Genomic DNA, 24,830 nt, shown 5'->3' on the forward strand with positions numbered 1-24,830 from the left:
AATTTTAAAGGGTAGAGATTTTATTATGATAATTATAAATTTCATAGATATGAAAAATAAAGGTCAGAGATGTTACAGTTAATGAGTGGTGGAGCCAGGATTCAAACCCAGTTTTCAGAGTTAAATAGCTAATGATGTTCATACTTGAGGTTTCTTATAATGGTATGTGAGGTGTAGTGATTTTTAACAAAGACAGGAAAAAGGGAATTTCAACTCTCAAAAAGAGAATATAAGATTTGATTTCATTTTAATATGAAATACATGCTTATACTGTTTTTTAAAAAAGCCAAACTCTACAAAAGTAAAAAATATTTTCTGAAGACTATTCATTAAAATGCTAAGCCGTAAGAAACTCATTAGCTGTTAGAAGTGAAGATTGTTTTCTCCCACACTACCTGTCAAAATGTTCTCTGCATAAGAAGACCTAATAGTGTAAATGATATCTTTCTTTTTTTAAAAAAAAAATCATAGATATTCTGTAAAGCCTGCTTTTATTTTTACTAAATGGGATTTAATTTTTTAAGGACAACTGGATAAAAGAAACATCTGATATATAACAAGCAGCCCGGTGATTTCTTTCTAATTAATTATGAGCTTGGTAACTTCTTAGCTTTGTTATGATATTTAAAATTTAGATATAATGTCAGTTATTTTTTTGAAAACATTATACTGCCTTATCAATGTATTTGCTATTCATTTCAAGAGGGCTAAGCCACTGACAAAATATTTTTTGTAGAAATATCCTGTTTAGTCATTTCTTCCAAGACATAAGATGGTACCTAGATGTCCTGCAGGTGCAGATTTACCTTAGAGACTTAAATATCTCCCTGGGATTGGTTTGCATGCTCAAAGAACTGGTTTAGGACTATAGACCAGCAGCACAGCCCTGGTCTATACAAAGACAAACCATGATTAATTGCCTTTTTAAAATTAATTGTGTCTCAACAGAGTTAGAACATGTAGTTTATAATCACTGGGCTAGGGCTGTTATCTGATCAATGGGTTTTGCTTTTTAGGACCCCCTTGGGTCGTGCAAGAGCATGGCTTCGATTAGCCCTCATGCAAAAAAAAATGGCTGATTACTTGCGTTGCTTAATTATTCAAAGGGATCTCTTGAGGTTAGTACTGTTGAATCATGTTCATTTTCATTTTTATTTCATTTATATCTTGTGTTTCAAAAAGAATTGAAGTTGTAATAGAAAAGGATATGTAAAATACAATAAGATGGCACAAAATAAAAGGAGGAACAAAGTGAGAGAGACAGTCATGGTGGGGACATAACATGGGGACATAACATGGATCAAGAACTAGCTTAAAAATGAATGCCATAGCTTTTTATTGGCCAGTAAGGGGAAAGTTTATGTTATATTTCTAACTTAGTTTCCTTTTTTTTCTAAGTTATAATTCTCTGAATGAAAATCCGTATTGGAATTTGGGGCTCTAATTAAAAGAGGTTGTTTTCTAGATCTTGAATGACCACACTACTTCTTCTGTATTGTGGGCACTTTTTAAACTGTCAGCTTAAATTGGAGGCCAAATGTTTAAGACAAACTTTCAAAACAAGGTAATCTGTTTTTAAAGGGAATGGGCCTGTGGCAGCCCCTTCATTCACCCTTGTTCTCTTGGAGTGCCTCCCTGATGTTCTGGAGAATTTGGTAGATTTTGGTTTTACTTGTGACTGTGGGTACATCTTATTTTTCTGATTTGTTAAATGAGAATGATAGGCACTTAAGCACCAGCAATTCCTCAGTAATGTCCTGAGGATCAGTTAAAGTGATTAAGTAATATGAATGGGACTTAAGAAGGCATGAGACAGTGATAATTCGTTTTCTGGATCTAAGTTGTCAAGTCTTAGTTTTTAGACTCTTCTGTTTCTCTCACAAGTCTCTTCTTTGAACATTTTTTAGAATATGGATATCCATAAGCATATCTAATGGATGATTATTGATTAAGAACACTCATAATACACGTATCAAATGCATTGATGAGCATGGGCTTTGAAATGTTCTATATGTTCATTTCTGTATCCCAAGTGTCTTAATAAATCCTAGGATTGAAAAGGTCATCTCTAGCAAAAAGTACCGTAATCAGATCAGCAACAGTCACTATGATTGTGATTCTCAGAATACAAACATTCCAGGCCTCAGTTTGCCTTTATTTCTTTGGGTATCTCTTTGCCTCTCTTTTTTTCTCTCAAAATTCCTTTTCCTTTTTTCTCTCTTTTGAGTCCCTTTTTTTGAAATTTTCTGTATAGACATTTACATCCCAAATATTTTTAAGTTATTTACATATAAAAAGGCTAATTTGAAGCTACTAATTTATACTGGTTCTATGTTTGTAATAAGGTGTTGGACATTTAAAATTCAGTGTTTGAAATGAATTTGTGATTTAAAGTTTTTATTATTTTAATTTTCACAGTGAATTCTATGAATATCATGCACTAATGATGGAAGAAGAAGGAGCAGTAATTGTCGGGCTGCTGGTTGGCCTGAACGTGATAGATGCTAATCTGTGTGTAAAGGGAGAGGATTTAGACTCACAAGTAAGTGAAAGTGACTAGTACCAAATGTAGTGTTTTCAATCTGCATTTGATCCCAGTGTTACTCTAAGTTGTAAACAAAGCTGTTAAACACTAAAGAAAAATTATGAAATTCAGTTTTTCATGTTTAAGGTACATCTAATATTTCTCTCCTTTAAATAAAAATAACATTATTTACTTCAGGTTGGAGTGATTGATTTTTCCATATATTTAAAGAATGAAGAAGATACTGGAAATAAAGAAAGGTATGATTTTCATAAGTTATTTCACATTTTTTATGTAGTACTTTACATATCTCAGTATGAGATCCACCTATTTATAATGTGGTTTTTCTTTCCTTCTGTGTGTAGTTGCTGCTTCATTTTGTTTTCATTTCTATTTATAAGCATTACAAAGAAAAAATCACTTAGAAGGAGCCTTTAGTATGAAGTATGACTTTTGGGCATACCTATGGTTCCTAAGACCCATTTTAATAGTCAGATGTGTTTTGTGGTAAAAAGGATGAAAGCTGATTATCCAAAAGCTTACAAATGATGGTTTATTTCAAGATCTAATTGTACTTAAATTTAAAATATACTTATTCCTACTAAAAGTATACTTAATGTCATAGAGGTGCTAATTATTACTACAGTGGTAGTCATATACAAATATATGAAGTGTATGAACATGTTGTATACCTTAAATTTATACAGTGTTATATGCCAAATATATTTCAACAAAAAAAGGGTGGGAAGGTGGGCAAAATAAGTCAAGGAAATACAGAGGTACAAACTTAATAAGTCATGGGGTTGAAAAGTACAGCATAGGGAATATAGTCAATTGTATTTTAATAAGTTCGTAGGTTAAAGATGGTAAATATACTTATGGTGAGCATTTTGTATTGTATATAAATGTCAAATCATTATGTTGTACACCTGAAATGAATAAAATATCATGTCAACTATACTTCATTAAAAAATTTTTTTTAAATCATAGAGATGCAAAGAGAATTTTTAAACACACTGATTATACTTTTAAATAAATTACTTGCTAATACTAGACCTAATAAAGGTTATAGTTATTTAATACATGGCTTACTACTACATGATTATAAAGATTCTTGAGTTTTATTTTAAAGTCTAGATAATATTTTACCGTTACGGTTTTACAATAATTTATAAAAGTGTTCTAGGCATTTGGTGGGGGTTGGGACTGTGTAGGAGATGGGGAGATGGGAGGGTGCAGGGAACATCCAAGTAGCACAAAGCTATGTTCTCCCCCCTCTAGGAATGTTCAAATTGCTGCCATATTAGACCAGAAGAATTATGTTGAAGAATTAAATAGACAACTGAAGTAAGTATTATGAATGCTTGGGTACTTAGTACATTTCTGACTAGTGCCTAGGGCTTTCTTTCCTCTTTCAGGTCAACTTAACTCTATTCCTTTTTCTAAGCACTTTTGAGAAAGAGTTGAGGGGAGAGAAAGAGAATGGAAATTAAGAATATAGAGAATTGTTGGAGATAATCCATTTTCAGTAGAAAATGAGAGTCAGACTTTTAAATAGAATCTTCAGATAATTTAAGAAGAGAATTATAAACTTAGCCCTGTATCCTTGAGAAAAAAAGTTAGATAAGGTGGAAGTTTATACCATTTTGATGGTTCAAAAATTCGTTTTTCCTACTTCAAAGGGCTTCATGTGTAGATGTGGCTGTTGTCTTCCACGGTGGAAGTTTTCTCCTTACAGTGTCACCTGGTCATTGAGGCTGTCAGTGAATACTCTGAGAAGAATTTCTGAGATCTGTATGTAAAATAGTGCAATTCTGTCTCATAGAAATACAATGTCAGTTACATAGGTAATTTAAAATTTTTAGTAACTACATTAAAAAGGTAAAACGGAAACAGATGAAATTAATTAAAAAATATATTTAACCCCCAGTATTATTTCAACATGTAATCTATAAAAATATGTTTTATATTCTTTTTTTCTACTGTCTTCAAAATCCAATTATATTTTACGCTTACAGCACATTTCAATTTGAATTAAACACACTGTAAGCACTTTTTAGTAGTTGCATGTGGTCTAATGCTACCATACTAAATAGCATAGGTATAGTGAATAATATCTGCTACATAGTTAGAAATGGGACTGGTCTTCTCAATTAAAATGAATAATTAACAAAAATTGCTATCTCCAGGTAATGGGATTCTGAATAATTTTTTCTTTATACTTTTCTGTATTTTCTGAATTTCACTCAAACATATATTACAATAAGGACATACAAATCAACATTTCCTATTTTAGAAAAAGAAACTAATAAGCCATAACTCTTGCTTTCCCTCTGAAATTGAGGAGATAGGAAAGATTTTTTTTAATCATGAAATTTTGATAATAAATATGGTAAATATTATGTGTATATATGTATATTCTGTAACTTGTATTTCTGAGTTTGTATTTCTTAATGCAACCTTATATTGCTTATGTATTTATTTTTAAGCTTTTATTCACTTTTTGGTTTGAACTTCTAAAGGTACATAAGATGAAAAGCTTACCTCTTCCCTGATCTCCAACCATCTGGTTTCCGTCTTCAGAAGTAATTAGTATGCGAGGTCCTTGTGTATGCCTCCAGAGATCCATTATGCAGATGAAAAAGAATATGCATATAAATTCTTATATTTCTCACTTTTCCCCTAGTATTTTACACATTCAGTGGCAAACTTTTTATGCTATTCTCTACTTTACTGTTTTTACTCAGTAGTTGATCTTAGGGTCTATTCCATCATGTGTACTAATCAGCTATACAAATATTAGTGTCTTAACTATCGTATATTTTATGTATTAAAAATGTTTCAGTTGATTTTTAACTAGAAAGTACTTGTACATCTAGAATACTTCAAAAGTACAGAAAATATAGAGAAAAAAATAGAATTCATCCATTATTCCTCACTCAAAGAAAAACACTACTGAGGGTTTGTTGTTTTCAAAGTGCTGTTTTGATTGTGACGATTCTCACATAAAAGTAGGGCAAATGTTACAGTCTGATTTTTTTAAATAAGGAAACTGTAGACCAGAAAGATTTTACAGTTTTCAAGGTGACACAGAAAGTAGAAAAGCAGGGATGATGAGCTTGGACTTGCATCTCCTTGTCTTGTCGCTGTTTTTTTTTTTTTTTTTTTGTATCATTAATCTACAATTACATGAGGAACATTATGTTTACTAGACTCCCACCATCACCAAGTACTCCCCACATACCCAATTACAGTCTCTATCCATCAGTGTAGTAAGATGCTGTAGAGTCACTACTTGTCTTCTCTGTGTTGTATAGCCCTCCCCACGCCCCCCTTCATTATACATGCTAATCATAACGCCCCCTTTCCCCTCCCCCCACCTTATGCCTCCCTTCCCACCCATCCTCCCCTGTCCCTTTCCCTTTGGTAACTGTTAGTCCATTCTTGAGTTCTGTGAGTCTGCTGCTGTTTTGCTCTTTCAGTTTTTTCTTTGTTCTTATACTCCACAGATGAGTGAAATCATTTGATACTTGTCTTTCTCTGCCTGGCTTATTTCACTGAGCATAATAACCTCTAGTTCCATCCATGTTGTTGCAAATGGTAGGATTTGTTTTCTTCTTATGGCTGAATAATATTCCATTGTGTATATGTACCACCTCTTCTTTATTCATTCATCTACTGATGGACACTTAGGTTACTTCCATTTCTTGGCTATTGTAAACAGTGCTGCAATTAACATAGGGATGCATCTGTCTTTTTCAAACTGGGCTGCTGCATTCTTAGGGTAAATTCCTAGGAGTGGAATTCCTGGGTCAAATGGTATTTCTATTTTGAGCTTTTTGAGGAACCTCCATATTGCTTTCCACACTGTTGAACTAATTTACATTCCCACCGGCAGTGTAGGAGGGTTCCCCTTTCTCCACAACCTCACCAACATTTGTTGTTGTTTACCTTTTGGATGGTGGTGATCCTTACTGGTGTGAGGTGATACCTCATTGTGGATTTAATTTGCATTTCTCTGATGACTAGCGATGTGGGGCATCTTTTCATGTGTCTGTGGGCCATCTGAATTTCTTCTTTGGAGAACTGTCTGTTCAGCTCTCCTGCACATTTTTTATTGGATTATTTACTTTTTGTTTGTTGAGGTGCATGAGCTCTTTATATATTTTTGGATGTCAACCCTTTATTGATCTGTCATTTATGAATATATTCTACCATACTGTAGGATGCCTTTTTGTTCTATTGGTGGTGTCCTTTGCTGTACAGAAGCTTTTCAGCTTGATATAGTCCCACTTGTTCATTTTTGCTTTTGTTTCCCTCGCCCATGGAGACATGTTGATGAAGACGTTGTTCATGGTTATGTCCAAGAGATTTTTGCCTATGTTTTTTTCTCAGAGTTTTATGATTTCACAACTTACTTTCAGGTCTTTGATCTATTTCAGATTTACTTTTGTGTATGGGGTTAGACAATGACCCAGTTTCATTCTCTTACATGTAGCTGTCCAGTTTTGCCAACACCAGCTGTTGAAGAGGCTGCCATTTCTCGATTGTATGTCCATGGCTCCTTTATTGTATATTAATTGACCATATATGTTTGGGTTAATATCTGGACTCTCTATTCTGTTCCACTGGTCTGTGGGTTCTATTCTTGTGCCAGTACCAAATTGTCTTGATTATTGTGGCTTTGTATTAGAGCTTGAAGTTGGAAGCGAGATCCCTGTCTGCTTTATTCTTCCTTCTCAGAATTGTTTTGGCTATTCGGGGTCTTTTGTGGTTCCGTATGAATTTTAGAACTATTTGTTCCAGTTCGTTGAAGAATGATGTTGGTATTTTGATTGGCATTCCATTGAATCTGTAGATTGCTTTAGGCAGGATGGCCATTTTGACAATATTAATTCTTCCTAGCCAAGAGCATGGGATGAGTTTCCATTTGTTTGTGTCCTCTTTAATTTCTCTTAAGAGTGTCTTGTAGTTTTCAGGGTATAGGTCTTTCACTTCCTTGGTTAGGTTTATTCCTAGGTATTTTATTCTTTTTAATGCTATTGTGAATGGAATTTTTTTCCTGATTTCTCTTTCTATTAGTTCATTGTTAGTGTATAGGAAAGCCACAGATTTCTGTGTGTTAATTTTGTATCCTGCAACTTTGCTGAATTCCGATATTAGTTCTAGTAGTTTTGGAGTGGAGTCTTTATGCACAGTATCATGTAATCTGCAAAAATTGACAGTTTGACTTCTTGTTTACCAATCTGAATTCCTTGTATTTCTTTGTTTTGTCTAATTGCCGTGGCTAGGACCTCCAGTACTATGTTGAATAACAGTGGGGAGAGTGGGCATCCCTGTCTTGTTCCTGATCTCAGAAGAAAAGCTTTCAGCTTTTCGCTGTTGAATATGATGTTGGTTGTGGGTTTATCATATATGGCCTTTATTATGTTGGGGTACTTGCCTTCTATGCCCATTTTGTTGAGAATTTTTATCGTGAATGGATGTTGAATTTTGTCAAATACTTTTTCAGCATCTATGGAGATGATCATGTGGCTTTTGTCCTACTTTTTGTTAATGTGGTGGATGATGTTGATGGATTTTCGAATGTTGTACCATCCTTTCATCTGTGGGATGAATCCCACTTGGTCATGGTGTATGATCCTTTTGATGTATTTTTGAAGTTGGTTTGCTAATATTTTGTTGAGTATTTTTGCATCTACATTCATCAGGAATATTGGGCTGTAATTTTCTTTTTTGGTGGGGTCTTCCCCTGGTTTTGGTATTAGGGTGATGTTTTCTTCATAGAATGAGTTTGGGAGTATTCCTTCCTCTTCTACTTTCTGGAATACTTTAAGGAAAATGGGTATTATGTCTTCTCTGTATGTCTGATGAAATTCTGTGGTAAATCTACCAGGTCCGGGGGTTTTGTTCCTGCATAGTTTTTTGATTACCGCTTCAATTTCTTTGCTGGTGTTTGGTCTTTTTAGATTTTGTGTTTCTTCCTTGGTCAGTCTTGGGAGGCTGTATTTTTCTAGGAAGTTGTCCATTTCTCCTAGGTTTTTCAGCTAGTTAGCATATAGGTTTTCATAGTATTCTTGAATAATTCTTTGTATTTCTGTGGGGTCCGTAGTGATTTTTCCTTTCTTGTTTCTGATTCTGTCGATGCGTGTTGATTTTCTTTTTCTCTTAATGAGTCTGGCAAGAGGCTTATCTATTTTGTTTATTCTCTCGAAGAACCAGCTTTTAGTTACATTGATTTTTTCTATTGTTTTATTCTTCTCAATTTTATTTATTTCTTCTCTGATTTTTATTATGTCCCTCCTTCTGCTGACCTTAGGCCTCTTTTGTTCTTCTTTTTGCAATTTCAATAATTGTGACATTAGACTATTCATTTGGGATTGTTCTTCCTTCTTTAAATATGCCTGGATTGCTATATACTTTCCTCTTAAGACTGCTTCCACTGCATCCCACAGTAGTTGGGGTTTTGTGTTGTTGTTGTCATTTGTTTCCATATATTGCTGGATCTCCATTTTAATTTGGTCGTTGATTATTGATTATTTAGGAGCATGTTGTTAAGTCTCCATGTGTTTGTGAGCCTTTTTGCTTTCTTTGTATAATTTATTTCTAGTTTTATACCTTTGTGGTCTGAAAAGTTGGTTGGTAGGATTTCAGTCTTTTGGAATTTACTGAGGCTGTGTTTGTGGCCTAGTATGTGGTCTATTCTGGAGAATGTTCCATGTGCACTTGAGAAGAATGTATATCCTGTTGCTTTTGAATGTAGAGTTCTATAGATGTCTATTAGGTCCATCTGCTCTACTGTGTTGTTCAGTGCTTCCGTGTCCTTACTTATTTTCTGCCCGGTGGATCTATCCTCTGGGGTGAGTGGTGTCGTTGAAGTCTCCTAAAATGAATGAATTGCAGTCTGTTTCCCCCTTTAATTCTGTTAGTATTTGTTTCACATATGCTGGTGCTCCTGTGTTGGGTGCATATATATTTAGAATGGTTATATCCTCTTGTTGGACTGATCCCTTTATCATTATGTAGTGTCCTTCTTTATCTCTTGTTACTTTCTTTGTTTTGAAGTCTATTTTGTCTGATATTAGTACTGCAACCCCTGCTTTCTTCTCGCCATTGGTTGCCTGAAATGTGTTTTTCCATCCCTTGACTTTTAGTCTGTACATGTCTTTGGGTTTGAGGTGAGTTTCTTGTAAGCAGCATATAGATGGGTCTCACTTTTTTATCCATTCTATTACTCTGTGTCTTTTGATTGGTGCATTCAGTCCATTTACATTTAGGATGATTATTGAGAGATATGTACTTATTGCTATTGCAGGCTTTAAGTTTCTGGTTACCAAATGTTCAAGGTTAGCTTCTTTACTATCTTACTGTCTAACTTAACTTGCTTATTGAGCTATTATAAACACTGTCTGATGATTCTTTATTTCTCTCCCTTATTCCTCCTCCTCCATTCTTCATATGTTGGGTATTTTGTTCTGTGCTCTTTTTAGGAGTGCTCCCATCTAGAGCAGTCCCTCTGAGAAACCCTGTAGAGGTGGTTTGTGGGAGGCAAATTCCCTCAACTTTTGCTTGTCTGGGAATTGTTTAATTACTCCTTCATATTTAAATGATAATCATGCTGGATACAGTATCCTTGGTTCAAGGCCCTTCTGTTTCATTACATTAAATATGTCATGCCATTCTCTTCTGGCCTGTAAGGTTTCTGTTGAGAAGTTTGATGATAGTCTGATGGGTTTTCCTTTATAGGTGACCTTTTTTCTCTCTCTGACTGCCTTTAATACTCTTGTCTTTGTCTTTGATCTTTGCAATTTTAATCATTATGTGTCTTGGTGTTTTCCTCCTTGGGTCCCTTGTGTTGGGAGATCTGTGTGCTTCCATGGTCTGAGAGACTTATTTCCTTCCCCAGTTTGGGGAAATTTTCCGCAATTATTTCTTCAAGGACACTTTCTATCCGTTTCTCTCTCTCTTCTTCTGGTACCCCTATGATGTGAATATTGTTCCATTTGGATTGGTCACACAGTTCTCTTAATATTCTTTCATTCCTGGAGATCCTTTTATCTCTCTCTGCCTCAGCTTCTCTATACTCTTGTTCTCTGATTTCTATTGCATTAACGGCCTCTTGCACCTCATCCTGTCTACTCTGAAGTCCTTCCTGAGATTGTTTTATTTCTGTATTCTCCCTCCCAACTTGATCCTTTAGCTCTTGCATATTTCTCTGCAGGTCCATCAGCATAGGTATGACCTTTATTTTGAATTATTTTTCAGGTAGAGTGGTTAAATATATCTCCCCAGGCCCTCTCTCAGGGGTTGTCTGGGTGACTCTGGTCTGGACCGAATTCTTCTGCCTTTTCATGGCAATAGAGGTAGTTGTAGGCAGGTAGCGTGTGTGCTGGCTGGGAAAACTAATTCCCTTCCTCCTTTCTGGTTACCCTGCCCTTCTCAGCTGCCTATGCCAGTTACCTGCACACCAGGAGTATGCTCCGGCTTAATTTCCTGAGCTGTGGTGGGTGGAGTAGCCCAGAGCCCTGCGGGGAGAGGCAGGTGCGCCAGGTGTGCTCTTCCACGAGAATGGTGCCCCTTCGTGCCCTGCACTGGCTTCCTCTGCCTGCGCCAGGCAGATGTGCACCAGCAGCAGCTTTTGGATCTGGCCCAGGGATCTGCACACTGGGAGGAGGGTCTGGGCACCTGCTGTGGGCGCGGCTGCTCTCAGGCTGCTTGGCCGATCCCAGGCTGTTTGGCTGGGGCTGCACGGGATGGGGAATGAATGGCAGGCTGTTTATCGCTGTATGGGGGTTCAGAAGTCCGCTGCCACCCAGGGTGTTAGGGCACCTGCCGTTTCCTGGGATTCCCAACTGCTGGGCTGTGTGTACCAGGATGATTCCTTCCAGCTGTGAAGCCCCTGTCCCTTTAAGACTTTCAAAAAGCACTCGCTTTTCTTTTTTCCCAGAGGAGCTGGTTGTGGGGACCTGCTCGCAGATTTTATTTTTCTGTTTCCCTAATATCCAGCACAGCATACAATGTGTGTCTGTGCTCTTGGTGTGGATTATTAGGGCTGGTTATTTAGTAGTCCTGGGCTGCCACTCCCCACCGCACCCCTGTTCTGACTCCTCTCCTTCTGCCGGGGATCTGGGGTGGGGAGAGCGCTCGCTTCCCTCTGGGCTGCGTCTTGTATCTTACCCTCTTCGTGAGAAGCTGCATTTGTGAGAAGATGTAGATGTAGCTTGGCTGTTGTACTGTATCCTCTGGTCTTTCTGTTAGGTGTAGTTTTGTTTGTTGTATTTTCAAAAATATATGTAGTTTTGGGAGGAGATTTCCGCTGCCCTACTCTGCCACCATCTTCCCAAAATCTGTCTTGTAGCTGTTTTTTATCACCATCAGGATACCTGGTGCTATTTGTGAAAAATTCATGTTGTTTACCTAAGAATAATTGTATTTTAAAACTGACTTGAAATGAATGGAAAAACTTTTTTTTTTCACTAGTTAAAATGCTAGTATTGTTTCTGAGATTGGTGTAAAATTTGTTGAATTTGTTATAGATTTTACTATAATGCTACAGCACATTGCATTTTATTAGAGGAAGTTGGAGATGATAGAATCAAGCAGGCCTTGCAAAACAATGACAGTAATGTCTAATGTTGGTTGATTTAAACAAAAATGAAAAAAACAAGTGTGTTCATGTTGTGTAACCTGATTTTGATCAGTATCCTTGAAAAATGAGGTATTTGCTTAGCTGCAGGCTGCCTGGGTACCTGTTGTAGGGTATCTCATATTCACATTTCTTAAACCTTGGGTGACTTTGGAGATCTTCAAGTTACTATGAAAGTGAAGAGGGGAAAAAGAATGGGGTTTATGTAAAAGACCACTGTTTATGAGCTTCATTAAAGCACTTAATTATAAAATAGACATTTAAAGTACATTTTTTAGGAAATATTAAATTTTAAATTTGGATTGAGCAATATTTACTAATCTTTTTGTGGCATTTCCTTTGCTCAATATATGTTAAATGTAAGAAGAACCCTAAGAAGACAGTAAAAAATAATGAGTAGTATCAAGTGGAATTTTTAATGGAATATCAACTTTTTATCAAGTTATGCAGCTTAATTTCCCACTCTCAGAAATTCAGACAGAGCAGTTGGTGCATGTTAGTCAACATAAGTCCAGTATACCATACTTTTCTTGCTATTATGAGTTTGTGTGATTTTGAATGAGATTTTTCTTTATTAATTTCAGCAGCACAGTCAGCAGTCTTCATTCAAGAGTTGACTCATTAGAAAAGTCAAACACTAAGCTGATTGAAGAGGTATTGTCACCCACTCGTGGATAATTGTCTTTCTTTGACCTAGTATTTGCAAACCTTTTTCATTTCAAGTCTGAATGCATTAAGTGTGTGTACACATGAAAGCACACATTTTTGTCATTGTGATGGAATACCTGTAATGTAGTTATAATTGATGATTTTAAGTTCTAGAGAAACCACATGTTCTCAGGCAAAATTGAATTAAGATACTCAGTTCTAGAAATGAGCCCCAAAGATGAAACTCATCCAAACTATTCTATAAATAAGCTGTATCTCTCACTTTTAAATCTGAATGACCTGTGTTTATGTAGTGGAATGGCCTGTAGTTAGAAATTCCTGTTAAAATAATACTATTCCTTTTGTACCACTATTCAAATTACTTTTCTTTACAAGCATCACTGCACAATCACATCTACCTTTTTCTCCACCCTTCCGTGTGTAAAACATCTGTGTGCTCTGGTTTCCTGCATTGTCAAAGTGGCTCTCTTGGTGGCCCCAGAACCAGGAATGTATCTCAGTTCTCTTATTAATATTATTTGTAAAGTTGTTTTTTAGATAAGTTAAAAATATCAAATGCAGAATTATTGCTTTCTATATTTAGAATTATTTAGGTGAGAGGAAGAAATTTGTTAGTACTATGAACCCCATTTTCCATGTTCATTAAAATCGTTACTTCTTTTAGAACTGGCCTAATTTTACCAAACCAGGGAGTCCATGATTGTTTGCGTGACTGCAGTTAAGAATGCTTCTTCATTTTGATAGTTTGATAGATTGGGACCATTAGAGAAAGCTGCTGACTAGTTTGTGCCTCTTCTTGGCCTCTGGCTCACTGTGAAGTTCAAGTTGTGTCCCTGACAAAGTGTTCCAAAAAAATTTACAAGCCAACATTAGGAGTACTCCCTGCTTTCATTTCCTAGGATCCATCTTTTCATTCTGGGCCTGAGAACCAAGCCTCTTAGTCATTCATGTTTAACTTTGATGAGAGCTGTCTTACATTTGTGATGGTCACTTACAAATCTGGGTGCGCAGACTTCATAGGGTGTCCTGTTTGGCTATCATGGATGTCTGTGTTAAATTTTCACTGATAGCATAGCCTTCTTTTTTTTCAGATGCTTTAGCTTTGTACAAGTCTCTACAGTCTTGCTGTTCAACGGCATAATTCTGGACATGCTTACTCAGGCACTTTGTATTCCAGACATACTGTAAATCAAATAAGCATAATATGCTCCTACTAGCATATGTTTCAACTAACAAAAGGAAATATTAGAAATAAGGCTATGATTTCTTTAAGTGGTATCTTGGGACAGTAGGAGCACATTTTTCTTATGAAAGTTTCTGTACAGGTGAGAGACATTTTACTAGTTTTAGGATTTTATATTCTATTGCTTATAGCCATGCACATAACCTGTAAAGCAAGTATAAATAAAGATATTTAAAATATTTTTTCTTGCTCTTGTTTTGTAATTTTTAGTTAGCAATAGCAAAGAATAATATCATTAAACTCCAAGAAGAAAATCATCAATTACGAAGTGAAAATAAATTGATTTTAATGAAAACACAGCAACACTTAGAGGTAAGTGTAGACTGATTACAGACTGTCTTGTGTCAGAAGTTGCCATTTCTGGGGACTTGCATAGTCTGGGTATTTCTGTGCTGTATTAATAGTAGTGATTATAGAATAAAAAGTCATATGTTTCTTCTTTTTCTTAGGTTACCAAAGTGGATGCAGAAACTGAACTTCAAACATACAAGCATTCTCGGCAGGGGCTAGATGAAATGTACAATGACGCCAGAAGGCAGCTTCGAGATGAATCTCAGTTACGACAAGTAGGTTATATTATAGTTATATTAGCCAAAAAAAAAGATTTACCCTTAAGCACCACTTAAAATCTCTTTCAGCCTTTTTTTCCTTGCTGTGAGATAGCAGTTTCACTCCCTGAATCCCCTCAAATTATTTAAGCTCCTACTGTATCAGTGTTTTTTAAACAGTATTTATGAACAGTGTTACAATCTTATGTTTGTGAAATGGATGGAAATTTAAATATTAGTAAAATCGTATTTAAAATTAACTTGTCTTTTAACCTTTGAAATTATATAATACCTATAGAAAAATATGAATATTAATGGATTATAACATGTGTAACTACTACCCAGGTCAAAAAGAAAGTATTGCCGGCCTTTTCATCCCTTTGCTGTTGGTCTGTAATGTTAAGAAATTTCTTTTCCTTCTGATGTAAAATTCTTAAAGAGAAGACATTAAAACTGTTTGTGAAATGGGATTTTTGAGATATCTTTGACTTTTACTTGTACAGACTACTTCAACTTCTTTGTTTAAGGAAAATTAATACCGAGTTTATGAGGCATAAAAATATTTAATTCTTGAACCAGTAGAATAGTGAAAATGAACAGAATCTAGAATATGCTTTCATTTTAGCAAAATTTGCATATGAAAATATTTAGAATGTTATATTGTCATTGGGCCTGGTTGATTCCCTTTAGTGGGGATTACAACTCAAAAGGAGTAGTTTGCATATTGAAACAAAACTTTCTTGATCTGATTAACTCTGTGTTTCTGATTTTGACATCCTGAAGTAGGACGTAAACTGAGGATTTGTTGAAATTGCAGGATGTGGAGAGTGAGCTAGCAGTACAGGTTAGCATGAAACATGAGATTGAACTTGCCATGAAGCTGTTGGAAAAAGATATTCATGAGAAGCAAGATACACTTATTGGCCTTCGACAACAACTAGAGGAGGTTAAAGCAATTAACATAGAGATGTATCAAAAGTTGCAGGTAAGGAATGTTCTTAAATTCTTGGAATTTCTTGTTATGTAAGTTGAAAATGAGTATTTGTATAAAGGGTTTGGTTTTTAAGAGAAAAGTCCTTTTTAACTGTGCCATATTGGTAATAAAAACCAGTGACTTTTTCTAAATGGAAGCTTAAGAAATGTAGCAATGAAAAAAGAAGCAAAGAACAAACAAAAAAGTCACCTATCTAAATGTGTTTCTTAATGCTGAAGGGTTTACAATATGAAAATTAAATCTCTTGGGAAAACTCAGTCTGAATAGGTGAGATATTTTTGTGAACCTCTTTATACAGTATAGTCCTGAGGAAGATTTAATTTTGATTGAAGTACTTTACTATAATAATTATTAATTTCTGATAAAATGACATTGCTGTTACATAGACTTATTGCCAAAAGCCCTTTACAATTTAATTTGAAAAATAGCTCATTTTACAAGAGTTTATTTTATTGTCTTCCAACATTGAAGACTTTTTTTATTACACTTTATTTATTTTATTTTATTTTTATACCTAAATGCTTCAGTATATATTTTCTAAGGGTAAGGACATTCTTTCATATAATCATAATAGTGCAGTTATCAAAAGCAGGAAGTTGACATTGATACAATAGTATTATCTAATCATCAATACATATTTGAGTTTTGTAAACTGTCAATATATTATCTTTTTTTACATTTTAAATGAAGATTAGTAGTACTACTGCTTTATAATATAGGAGTATTTTAATCTGTAAATCGACTCTGCTCATTTTAGAGTAACAATCCTCTAGCAAAATGGTATACAAAACTTATATTCATATTTAAATATCAAAACCTCTTTAGCTTTTGTGTTTTTCTAAGTAGGGTTCCGAAGATGGTTTGAAAGAAAAAAATGAAATAATTTCCCGACTAGAAGAAAAAACCAATAAAATTACTGTAGCCATGAGGCAGCTGGAACAAAGGTACGGCATTTCCAGTCTTATTTTCTTTTTTCCTTCCCCCCCATTTTCTTTATTCAACTCTGACACCTGCCACAAAAAAACATTAGGAAAATTTATTAGGACTTTTTGTTTTGTTTTGTTTTTAGCCCAGCAGAATTTTGCTTTTTTTATTTGGTTGGTGCATGGAATCAAGTTGCTTCATATTAGGCTGATTGATTTGAACTTGCATTCTGTAGATTTTTTTTACAGGCCTAATATTGGCAATTTCATATGGTTCAATCTATTACATAAAACAAGGACACAAACAAAAACCTCGAAAAAGTAAAGAATTAACAAATCCATGGTGGAATTATCTCTGATTGATTTCCATGCGTATTGATGGTCATATCCTTTGTCATTCACCATCTCTATTTGAAATCAAGCTTTCTGAGTTGGCAGTTCAGCTGTGTTTCTTTGAGCTAGGACCCTCAACAAAATCCAAGAAATAATTTTGTTTAAATTGAGTAGTTTTATATTGCCATTTTTCACTTTTATTGTTGGAAAATGTAATGTATTTCCATTGACCTGTCATGTTGTTGTCAACATATGTCTTATCATTGCTTTCTTTGAATCTGCTTATGAAAAACATAACTATTAATGCTTTATTGACATGAATATTCTTTTATTGACATCCTCTTTCTTCTTTTTCTTTTTCTTTTTCTTTATCCCCATTTTTACATTTTGGACATTTTTATTACCTTTTTCTGTCTTTGATTTCTGTCCATTCCATTATGAAGTGACAATGATTTGTTAACTCAAACTAGGACAATTGCAATGTCATTGGTGAAATGTGCCAGCAGTGACACTCAGGACCAGTACAAGCTGGTCAAAGATATATCTTTCTGAAAACCACTTGTGTTTAAACAGATAAAAAGAAAATCAGCAATTTTATAATATATTACATAGAAAAGAATTTATGCTACTAAGTATTCTAAAAGGGTATTAGGAACCCTGTACACATCTTGATCAGCTGCTGTGGTAATACACTGCCATAGAGCAGAGTGGGTGCACTTGGATTTCCAAAAAACATTCCTCAAACCTTGTGCACAAGAGCTGATTTGAGTATTGACCCTTTGGAGGTCAGGACTTTTAAATGAAGTTTTATCTTTTTAGCTACTTTTTGATGGAAAACATAAAGATTGTTTAAAAATAGGTTAACTTTTGGTTTCACAGTGTATTGGCACAGCTTCCCCCTTCCACCACCAATTAGCCCATTCTTTGCCTAACGGCTCTTTTTTTGATTTTTAGATATGTTTTAAAATAGTGTATAACTCAGATTGGCCATTGTCTTGTACTTTAGCACTTCAGTTTTCCAGTTCTGTTTAGCCCTCTTCTATGATAGCACAACTTCAAGGCCTACCTCACTCTTGTATTTTAGTTTCTGTGACCTTAGAGAGAAGGTTGGCACCCCCACCACCCCAACATTAATATTTTTTACTTAAATTTAGATTTAGAGGTAACTTGAATGTTACTCTCTTTTCCTTGGAAGTGATGTTTATACTTCTGAAATGTGTGAGGGTTGCCCCATTGGTATGGTTTTAAGGAAGAAAAGAAGAGGCAATTTTTTGGCTAGTTGAATAGAAATTATCTTAAGATTCCCTACAAAGAGTGAATGTACTTTGAATTTTTGGGACATGTTTCATATAAAAATATTGAAGTTAAATCGAAGATATCCTAGAAGGCCATAGGAGGCAGAGAGTGGAGCTAAGCACAGGGAGAAGCAATGACTTACAAATAAAAAGAAAAAATGAAAATCACATTTTTAGCTAATTTTTAAAACTCAATGAGAAAGAACAAAAACAGTCTCTAAAGAAGGTTGCCAACTAGTACTAAATTCTTTTGACTCTTAAAATACACACACACAGCTTTGGCATAAATTTAGTGAATGCCCTACACACACACACACACACACACAGCTTTGGCATAAATTTAGTGAATGTCCTACACACACACACACACACACACAGCTTTGGCATAAATTTAGTGAATGTCCTACACACACACACACGCACACAGCTTTGGCATAAATTTAGTGAATGTCCTACACACACACACACGCACACAGCTTTGGCATAAATTTAGTGAGTGTCCTACACACACACACACACACACACACACACACAAGCTTTGGCATAAATTTAGTGAGTGTCCTACACACACACACACACACACACACACACACACACAGCTTTGGCATAAATTTAGTGAATGTCCTACACACACACACGCACACAGCTTTGGCATAAATTTAGTGAGTGTCCTACACACACACACACACACACACACACACACACACACACAGCTTTGGCATAAATTTAGTGAATGTCCTACACACACACACGCACACAGCTTTGGCATAAATTTAGTGAGTGTCCTACACACACACACACACACACACACACACACACACACAGCTTTGGCATAAATTTAGTGAATGTCCTACACACACACACGCACACAGCTTTGGCATAAATTTAGTGAGTGTCCTACACACACACACACACACACACACACACACACACAGCTTTGGCATAAATTTGATGAGTGTCCTACACACACACACACACACACACACACACACAGCTTTGGCATAAATTTAGTGAATGTCCTATAGGGAGGACTTGGCTGTTACTTGAAATGATTGCAAGTCTTTGCTCTTGGCCGTGTAGCACACTTGATTCCTGGCATACACATCCTAGCATAATATATAACAATGTGGCTTCTTCACCTAGTGTAGACATAAATACTATGCTTTTCATGGTTTTGTAAAAAGGCAGTAATGCACCAATTATACTTTGAAAATTGACTCATCATGCTCTACATAAGTGGTAAAGGCTGTATTGCTCTACATTGTTAATTATGAACAAGAAATAAAACAAATTTGAAGATAGTATTCTGGGCATATGTATGTTATACTGAAAATGAAAACACACAACAAAATTCTAGACATTGTGTGGCTCTTTCATGTTTGAGTTTGTGAGTTTTCCCCCAAACTTTGTTTTCATTTAGAAATGTTTCTATTTCCCCATTTTTCTTTTATTTGTCTTCTTCACCCTTTTACACCCTAGTTCTAGCCTCAGTTTTACCCAAAGTTGATTTGAATTACACCAGATTGCAGCAAGCAGAGAAGGAGCTGATGGAATCTGAAGATGAGGACAAGAAATACCTACAAGAATGTCAGAGTAAATCCGACAGTCTGCAGAAACAAATCTCCCAAAAGGAGAAACAGCTGTGAGTATTTCACTCTTGGAAACAAATACTTCAATTAACATAATTCCCACTCCATCCATGGTTTTATTTTTTTTTTACCAATATTAGTAGAATACTTATACTTTCATTTATTTAATGATGCCAATTAGATTTTGGGGATTTCTCCTTAAAAAATAAAGAAGTTAGGAAACTTAGTTATGATAAAACTTATGATTTCACTCCCTTTATTGGTTAGAGAGCACTTTCAACTGTCTTGCTATCTTCTTGCTCAAGGAGAGTTTTATTATTTATGCTGTTGTTTAACATTAATCTGATAGCCATTATGTTTCTAGGTAACTGAGTAGAATAGGCCTCTGTAACTCCAAGGAACGTATAATATCAAAGAACATGTTTTCTTAGGACATTTTTTTTAGTACTACATATGATAGCTCTATATATCACCAAATAGGAAGATGTCAGTGTATGTCACTGAGTTGAAAAAAAGCACATTGCAGACACTATACTAAGTATAATTCCATTTTTAAATAAAATCAAAACCATAAATACGTGTATATTTATATATATGTAGGAAAAAATTTAAAGAATATAAATTTAAAGAATAAAGAATTTAAAGAATGATTATATAGAGAAGTGAGGGCAGATTGACGGGTTTTTTCTGTTTTACTTTTTTTTTTTGTGTGTGTGTGTATATTTTTTTGTTGTTATCATTAATATACAATTACATGAGCAACATTGTGGTTACTAGATTCCCCCCATTATCAAGTCCCCACCACATACGCCATTACAGTCACTGTCCATCAGTGTATTAAGATGCTAGAGTCACTACTTGTCTTCTCTGTGCTATACTGCCTTCCCCATGCCCCCCCCCCACATTATTTGTGCTGATCATAATGCCCCTTTTGCCACTTGTCCCTCCCTTCCCACCCATCCTCCCCAGTCCCTTTCCCTTTGGTAACTGTTAGTCCATTCTTAGGTTCTGTGAGTCTGCTGCTGCTTTTTAATTTATTTTTATTTTATTATTATTATTTTTTTGGTATCATTCATCTACAATTACATGAGGACCATTATGCTTACTAGACACCTCCCATCACCAAATCCCCCCCACATACCCCATTACAGTCTCTGTCCATCAGCATAGTAAGATGCTATAGAGTCACTACTTGTCTTCTCTGTGTTGTACAGTCCTCCCCGTGCCCCCAACATTATTATACATGCTAATCATAATGCCCCTTACTCCCACTCCCAGCCTTATCCCTCACTTCCCACCCATCCAACCCTGTCCCTTTCTCTTTAGTAACTGTCAGTCCATTCTTGGGTTCTGTGAGTCTGCTGCTGTTTGGCTCCTTCAGTTTTTGCTTTGTTCCTATACTCCACAGATGAGTGAAATCATTTGATACTTGTCTTTTTCCACCTGGCTTATTTTGCTGAGCATAATAACCTCTAGTTCCATCCATGTTGTTGCAAATGGTAGGATTTGTTCTCTTCTTATGGCTGAATAATATTCCATTGTGTATATGTACCACCTCTTCTTTACCCATTCATCTACTGATGGACATTTAGGTTGCTTCCATTTCTTGGCTATTGTAAATAGTGCTGCAATAAACATAGGGGTGCATATGTCTTATTCAAACTGGGCTGCTGCATTCTTAGGGCAAATTCCTAGGAGTGGAATTCCTGGGTCAAATGGTATTTCTATTTTAAGCTTTTTAAGGAACCTCCATACTGCTTTCCACAATGGTTGAACTAATTTACATTCCCACCAGCAGTGTAGAAGGGTTCCCCTTTCTCCACATCCTCGCCAACATTTGTTGTTGTTTGTCTTTTGGATGGTGGCCATCCTAACTCGTGTGAAGTGGTCTTGCCAATGGGTTTCAACCCCGGGCAAGTTTGCTATGGATTCAATGTGACCGAAGAAAATGACAGTAAAACGTTCTTGGGGTGAAAGGGTTAAACACAACTTTATTTCCAGGTGGCAGGTCAGTCAGTAGAGTCCCATTCACTCAGAGTGAGTCTGCAAGCAGCAAGCCGGTCTCTGCCTCTGGGCCCCTCTGTCTGCACAGCCATCCTCTGGGCCCCTCTGTCTGCACAGCTATCCTCTGGACCTCTCTGCCTGCGCAGCTGTCCCACACAGCTGTCCTCTGGGCCTCTCTGCACAGTCGTCCTGCACAGCCATCCTCTGGGCCTCTGTCCTTGGCGCTGCCACCACTCCAGCCTCTGCTCTGCTCCCCTGCAGCCATGCAGCTGTGCCACCATGCCACCATGTCATGCCCAGAGCACTGGGCGGAGCTCTTTATATAGAGTCAACAGCCATGTATTGCCCACAGGTGTGCAGTGGGCTAGTCAACCAGGGCCAGGTGAGAATCCTGGCCACAAGAACTCTCATTTTATCCACAAAGGTGATATCTCATTGTGGTTTTTATTTGCACTTCTCTGATGATTAGCAATGTGGAGCATCTTTTCACATGCCTATTGGCCATCTGAATTTCTTCTTTGGAGAAGTGTCTGTTCAGATCCTCTGCCCATACTTTAATTGGGTTATTTGCTTTTTTGTTTGTTGAGGTGCATGAGCTCTTTGCATATTTTGGATGTCAGCCCCTTACTGGATATGTCATGTATGAATATATTCTCCCATCCTGGAGGATGCTCTTTTGTTCTACTGGTGGTGTCCTTTGCTGTACAGAAGATTTTTAGTTTGATATAGTCCCACTTGTTCATTTTCACCCCTGTTTCCCTTGCCCGAGGAGATATGTACGCGAAGAAGTTGTTCATGTTTATATTCAAGAGAGTTTTGGCTATGTTTTCTTCTAAGAGTTTTGTGGTTTCATGACTTACATTCAGGTCTTTGATCTATTTCAAGTTTACTTTTGTGTGTGGAGTTAGAGAGTAATCCAATTTCATTCTCTTACATGTAGCTGTCCAGTTTTGCCAACACCAACTGTTGAAGAGGCTGTCATTTCCCCACTGTATGTCCATGGCTCCTTTATCATATATTAATTGACCATATTTGCTTGGGTTAATATCTGAACTCTCTATTCTGTTCCGCTGGTCTGTGGCTCTGTTCTTGGGCCAGTACCAAATTGTCTTGACTACTGTGGCTTTGTACTAGAGCTTGAAATTGGAAAGTGAGATCCCCCCTGCTTTATTCTTCCTTCTCAGGACTGCTTTGGCTATTCGGGATCTTTTGTGGTTCCATATGAATTTTTGAACTATTTGTTCCAGTTCATTGAAGAATGCTATTGGTATTTTGATAGGCATTGCATTGAATCTGTAGATTGCTTTAGGCAGGATGGCCATTTTGACAATATTAATTCTTCCTAGCCAGGAGCATGGGATGAGTTTCCATTTGTTAGTGTCCTCTTTAATTTCTCATTAGAGTGTCTTATAGTTTTCAGGGTATAGGTCTTTCACTTCCTTGGTTAGGTTTATTACTAGGTATTTTGTTCTTTTTGATGCAATTGTGAATAGAATTGTTTTCCTGATTTCTCTTTCTGCTAGTACATCATTATTGCATAGGAATGCAACATATTTCTGCATATTAATTTTGTATTCTGCAACTTGGCTGAATTCAGATATTAGTTGTAATAGTTTTGGAGTGGAGTCTTTAGGGTTTTTTATATACAATATCATGTCATCTGTAAACAGTGACAGTTTGACTTCTTCCTTACCAATCTGGATGCCTTTTATTTCTTTGTGTTGTCTGATTGCTGTGGCCAGGACCTCCAGTTCTGTGTTATATAAAAGTGGGGAGAGTGTGTATCCTTCTTTTGTTCCCAATCTTAGGAGAAAAGCTTTCAGCTTCTTGCTGTTAAGTATGATGTTGGCTGTGGGTTTATCATATATGGCCTTTATTATGTTGAGGTACTTGCCCTCCATACCCATTTTGTTGAGAGTTTTTATCATGAATGGATGTTGAATTTTATAGAATGCTTTTTCAGCATCTATGGAGATGATCATGTGGTTTTTGTCCTTTTTGTTGATGTGGGTGGATGATGCTGATGGATTTTTGAATGTTGTACTATCCTTGCATCCCTGGGATGAATCTCACGTGATCATGGTGTATGATAGTCTTGATGTATTTTTGAATTCAGTTTGCTAATATTTTGTTGAGTATTTTTGAATCTATGCTCATCAGAGATATTGGTCTGAAGCTTTCTTTTTTTGTGGTGTCTTTGCTGGTTTTGGTATTAGAGTGATGGCTTCATATAATGAGTTTGGAAGTATTCCTTCCTCTTCTATTTTTTGGAAAACTCTAAGGAGAATGGGTATTATGTCTTCTCTAAATGTCTGGTAAAATTCATTGGTGAATCCATCAAGCCACAGGGGTTTTGTTCTTGGATAGTTTCTTGATTACCGATTCAATTTCATTGCTGGTAATTGGTCTGTTTAGATTTTCTGTTTCTTTCTGAGTCTGTCTTGGAAGGTTGTATTTTCCCAGGAAGTTGTCCATTTCTACTAGGTTTTGCCGTTTGTTAGCATATAGATTCTGATAGTATTCTCGAATAATTATTTGTATTTCTGTGGGGTCCATTGTGATTTTTTCCTTTCTCATTTCTGATTCTGTTTATGTGTGTAGATTCTCTTTTTCTCAGTAAGTCTGGCTTGGGGTTTATCCATTTTGTTTATTTTCTCAAAGAGTCTGCTCTTGGTTTCATTAATTTTTTCTATTGTTTTATTCTTCTCAATTTTATTTATTTCTTCTCTGATCTTTAGTATATCCCTCCTTCTTCCGACTTTGGGCCTCATTTGTTCTTCTTTTTCCAGTTTCAATAATTGTGAGTTTAGACTATTCATTTGGGATTGTTCTCTCTTCTTTAAATAGGCCTGGATTGCTATGTACTTTCCTCTTAGAACTGTCTTTGCTGCATCTCACAAAAGTTGGGGCATTGTGTTGTTGTTTTGATTTGTCTCCATATATTGCTTGATCTGTTTTAATTTGGTCATTGATCCATTGATTATTTAGGAGATGTTGTTAAGTCTCTATGTGTTTGTGAGCCTTTTTGTTTTCTTTGTACAATTTATTTCTAGTTTTATACC

At 36.0% G+C, this 24,830-nt stretch overlaps 1 protein-coding gene across 10 annotated transcripts in view; it reads left to right on the forward strand.

Moving 5' to 3' along the window:
* The window catches only part of RUFY2 (RUN and FYVE domain containing 2), a 62,500-nt gene that overhangs the window by 6,033 nt on the left and 31,637 nt on the right, over nucleotides 1-24,830 (forward strand). For 5 of the 10 annotated variants that reach the window (XR_012133202.1, XM_073240950.1, XM_037002599.2 and 2 more), the window contains 10 exons: nucleotides 1,017-1,118; nucleotides 2,419-2,542; nucleotides 2,723-2,784; nucleotides 3,806-3,871; nucleotides 12,755-12,824; nucleotides 14,293-14,394; nucleotides 14,532-14,648; nucleotides 15,448-15,615; nucleotides 16,471-16,568; nucleotides 19,698-19,817. Coding sequence is in view for 8 of the 10 variants with exons in the window: in XM_073240950.1 (XP_073097051.1) it covers nucleotides 1,017-1,118; nucleotides 2,419-2,542; nucleotides 2,723-2,784; nucleotides 3,806-3,871; nucleotides 12,755-12,824; nucleotides 14,293-14,394; nucleotides 14,532-14,648; nucleotides 15,448-15,615; nucleotides 16,471-16,568; nucleotides 19,698-19,817 (1,029 nt within the window). In the remaining 2 variants the exon portion in view is untranslated. The other 5 variants (XR_012133203.1, XM_073240951.1, XM_073240948.1 and 2 more) reach the window with 5 other exon arrangements.

Source organism: Manis javanica, chromosome 7 (assembly GCF_040802235.1).
Source record: "Manis javanica isolate MJ-LG chromosome 7, MJ_LKY, whole genome shotgun sequence".
NCBI lineage: Eukaryota > Metazoa > Chordata > Mammalia > Pholidota > Manidae > Manis > Manis javanica.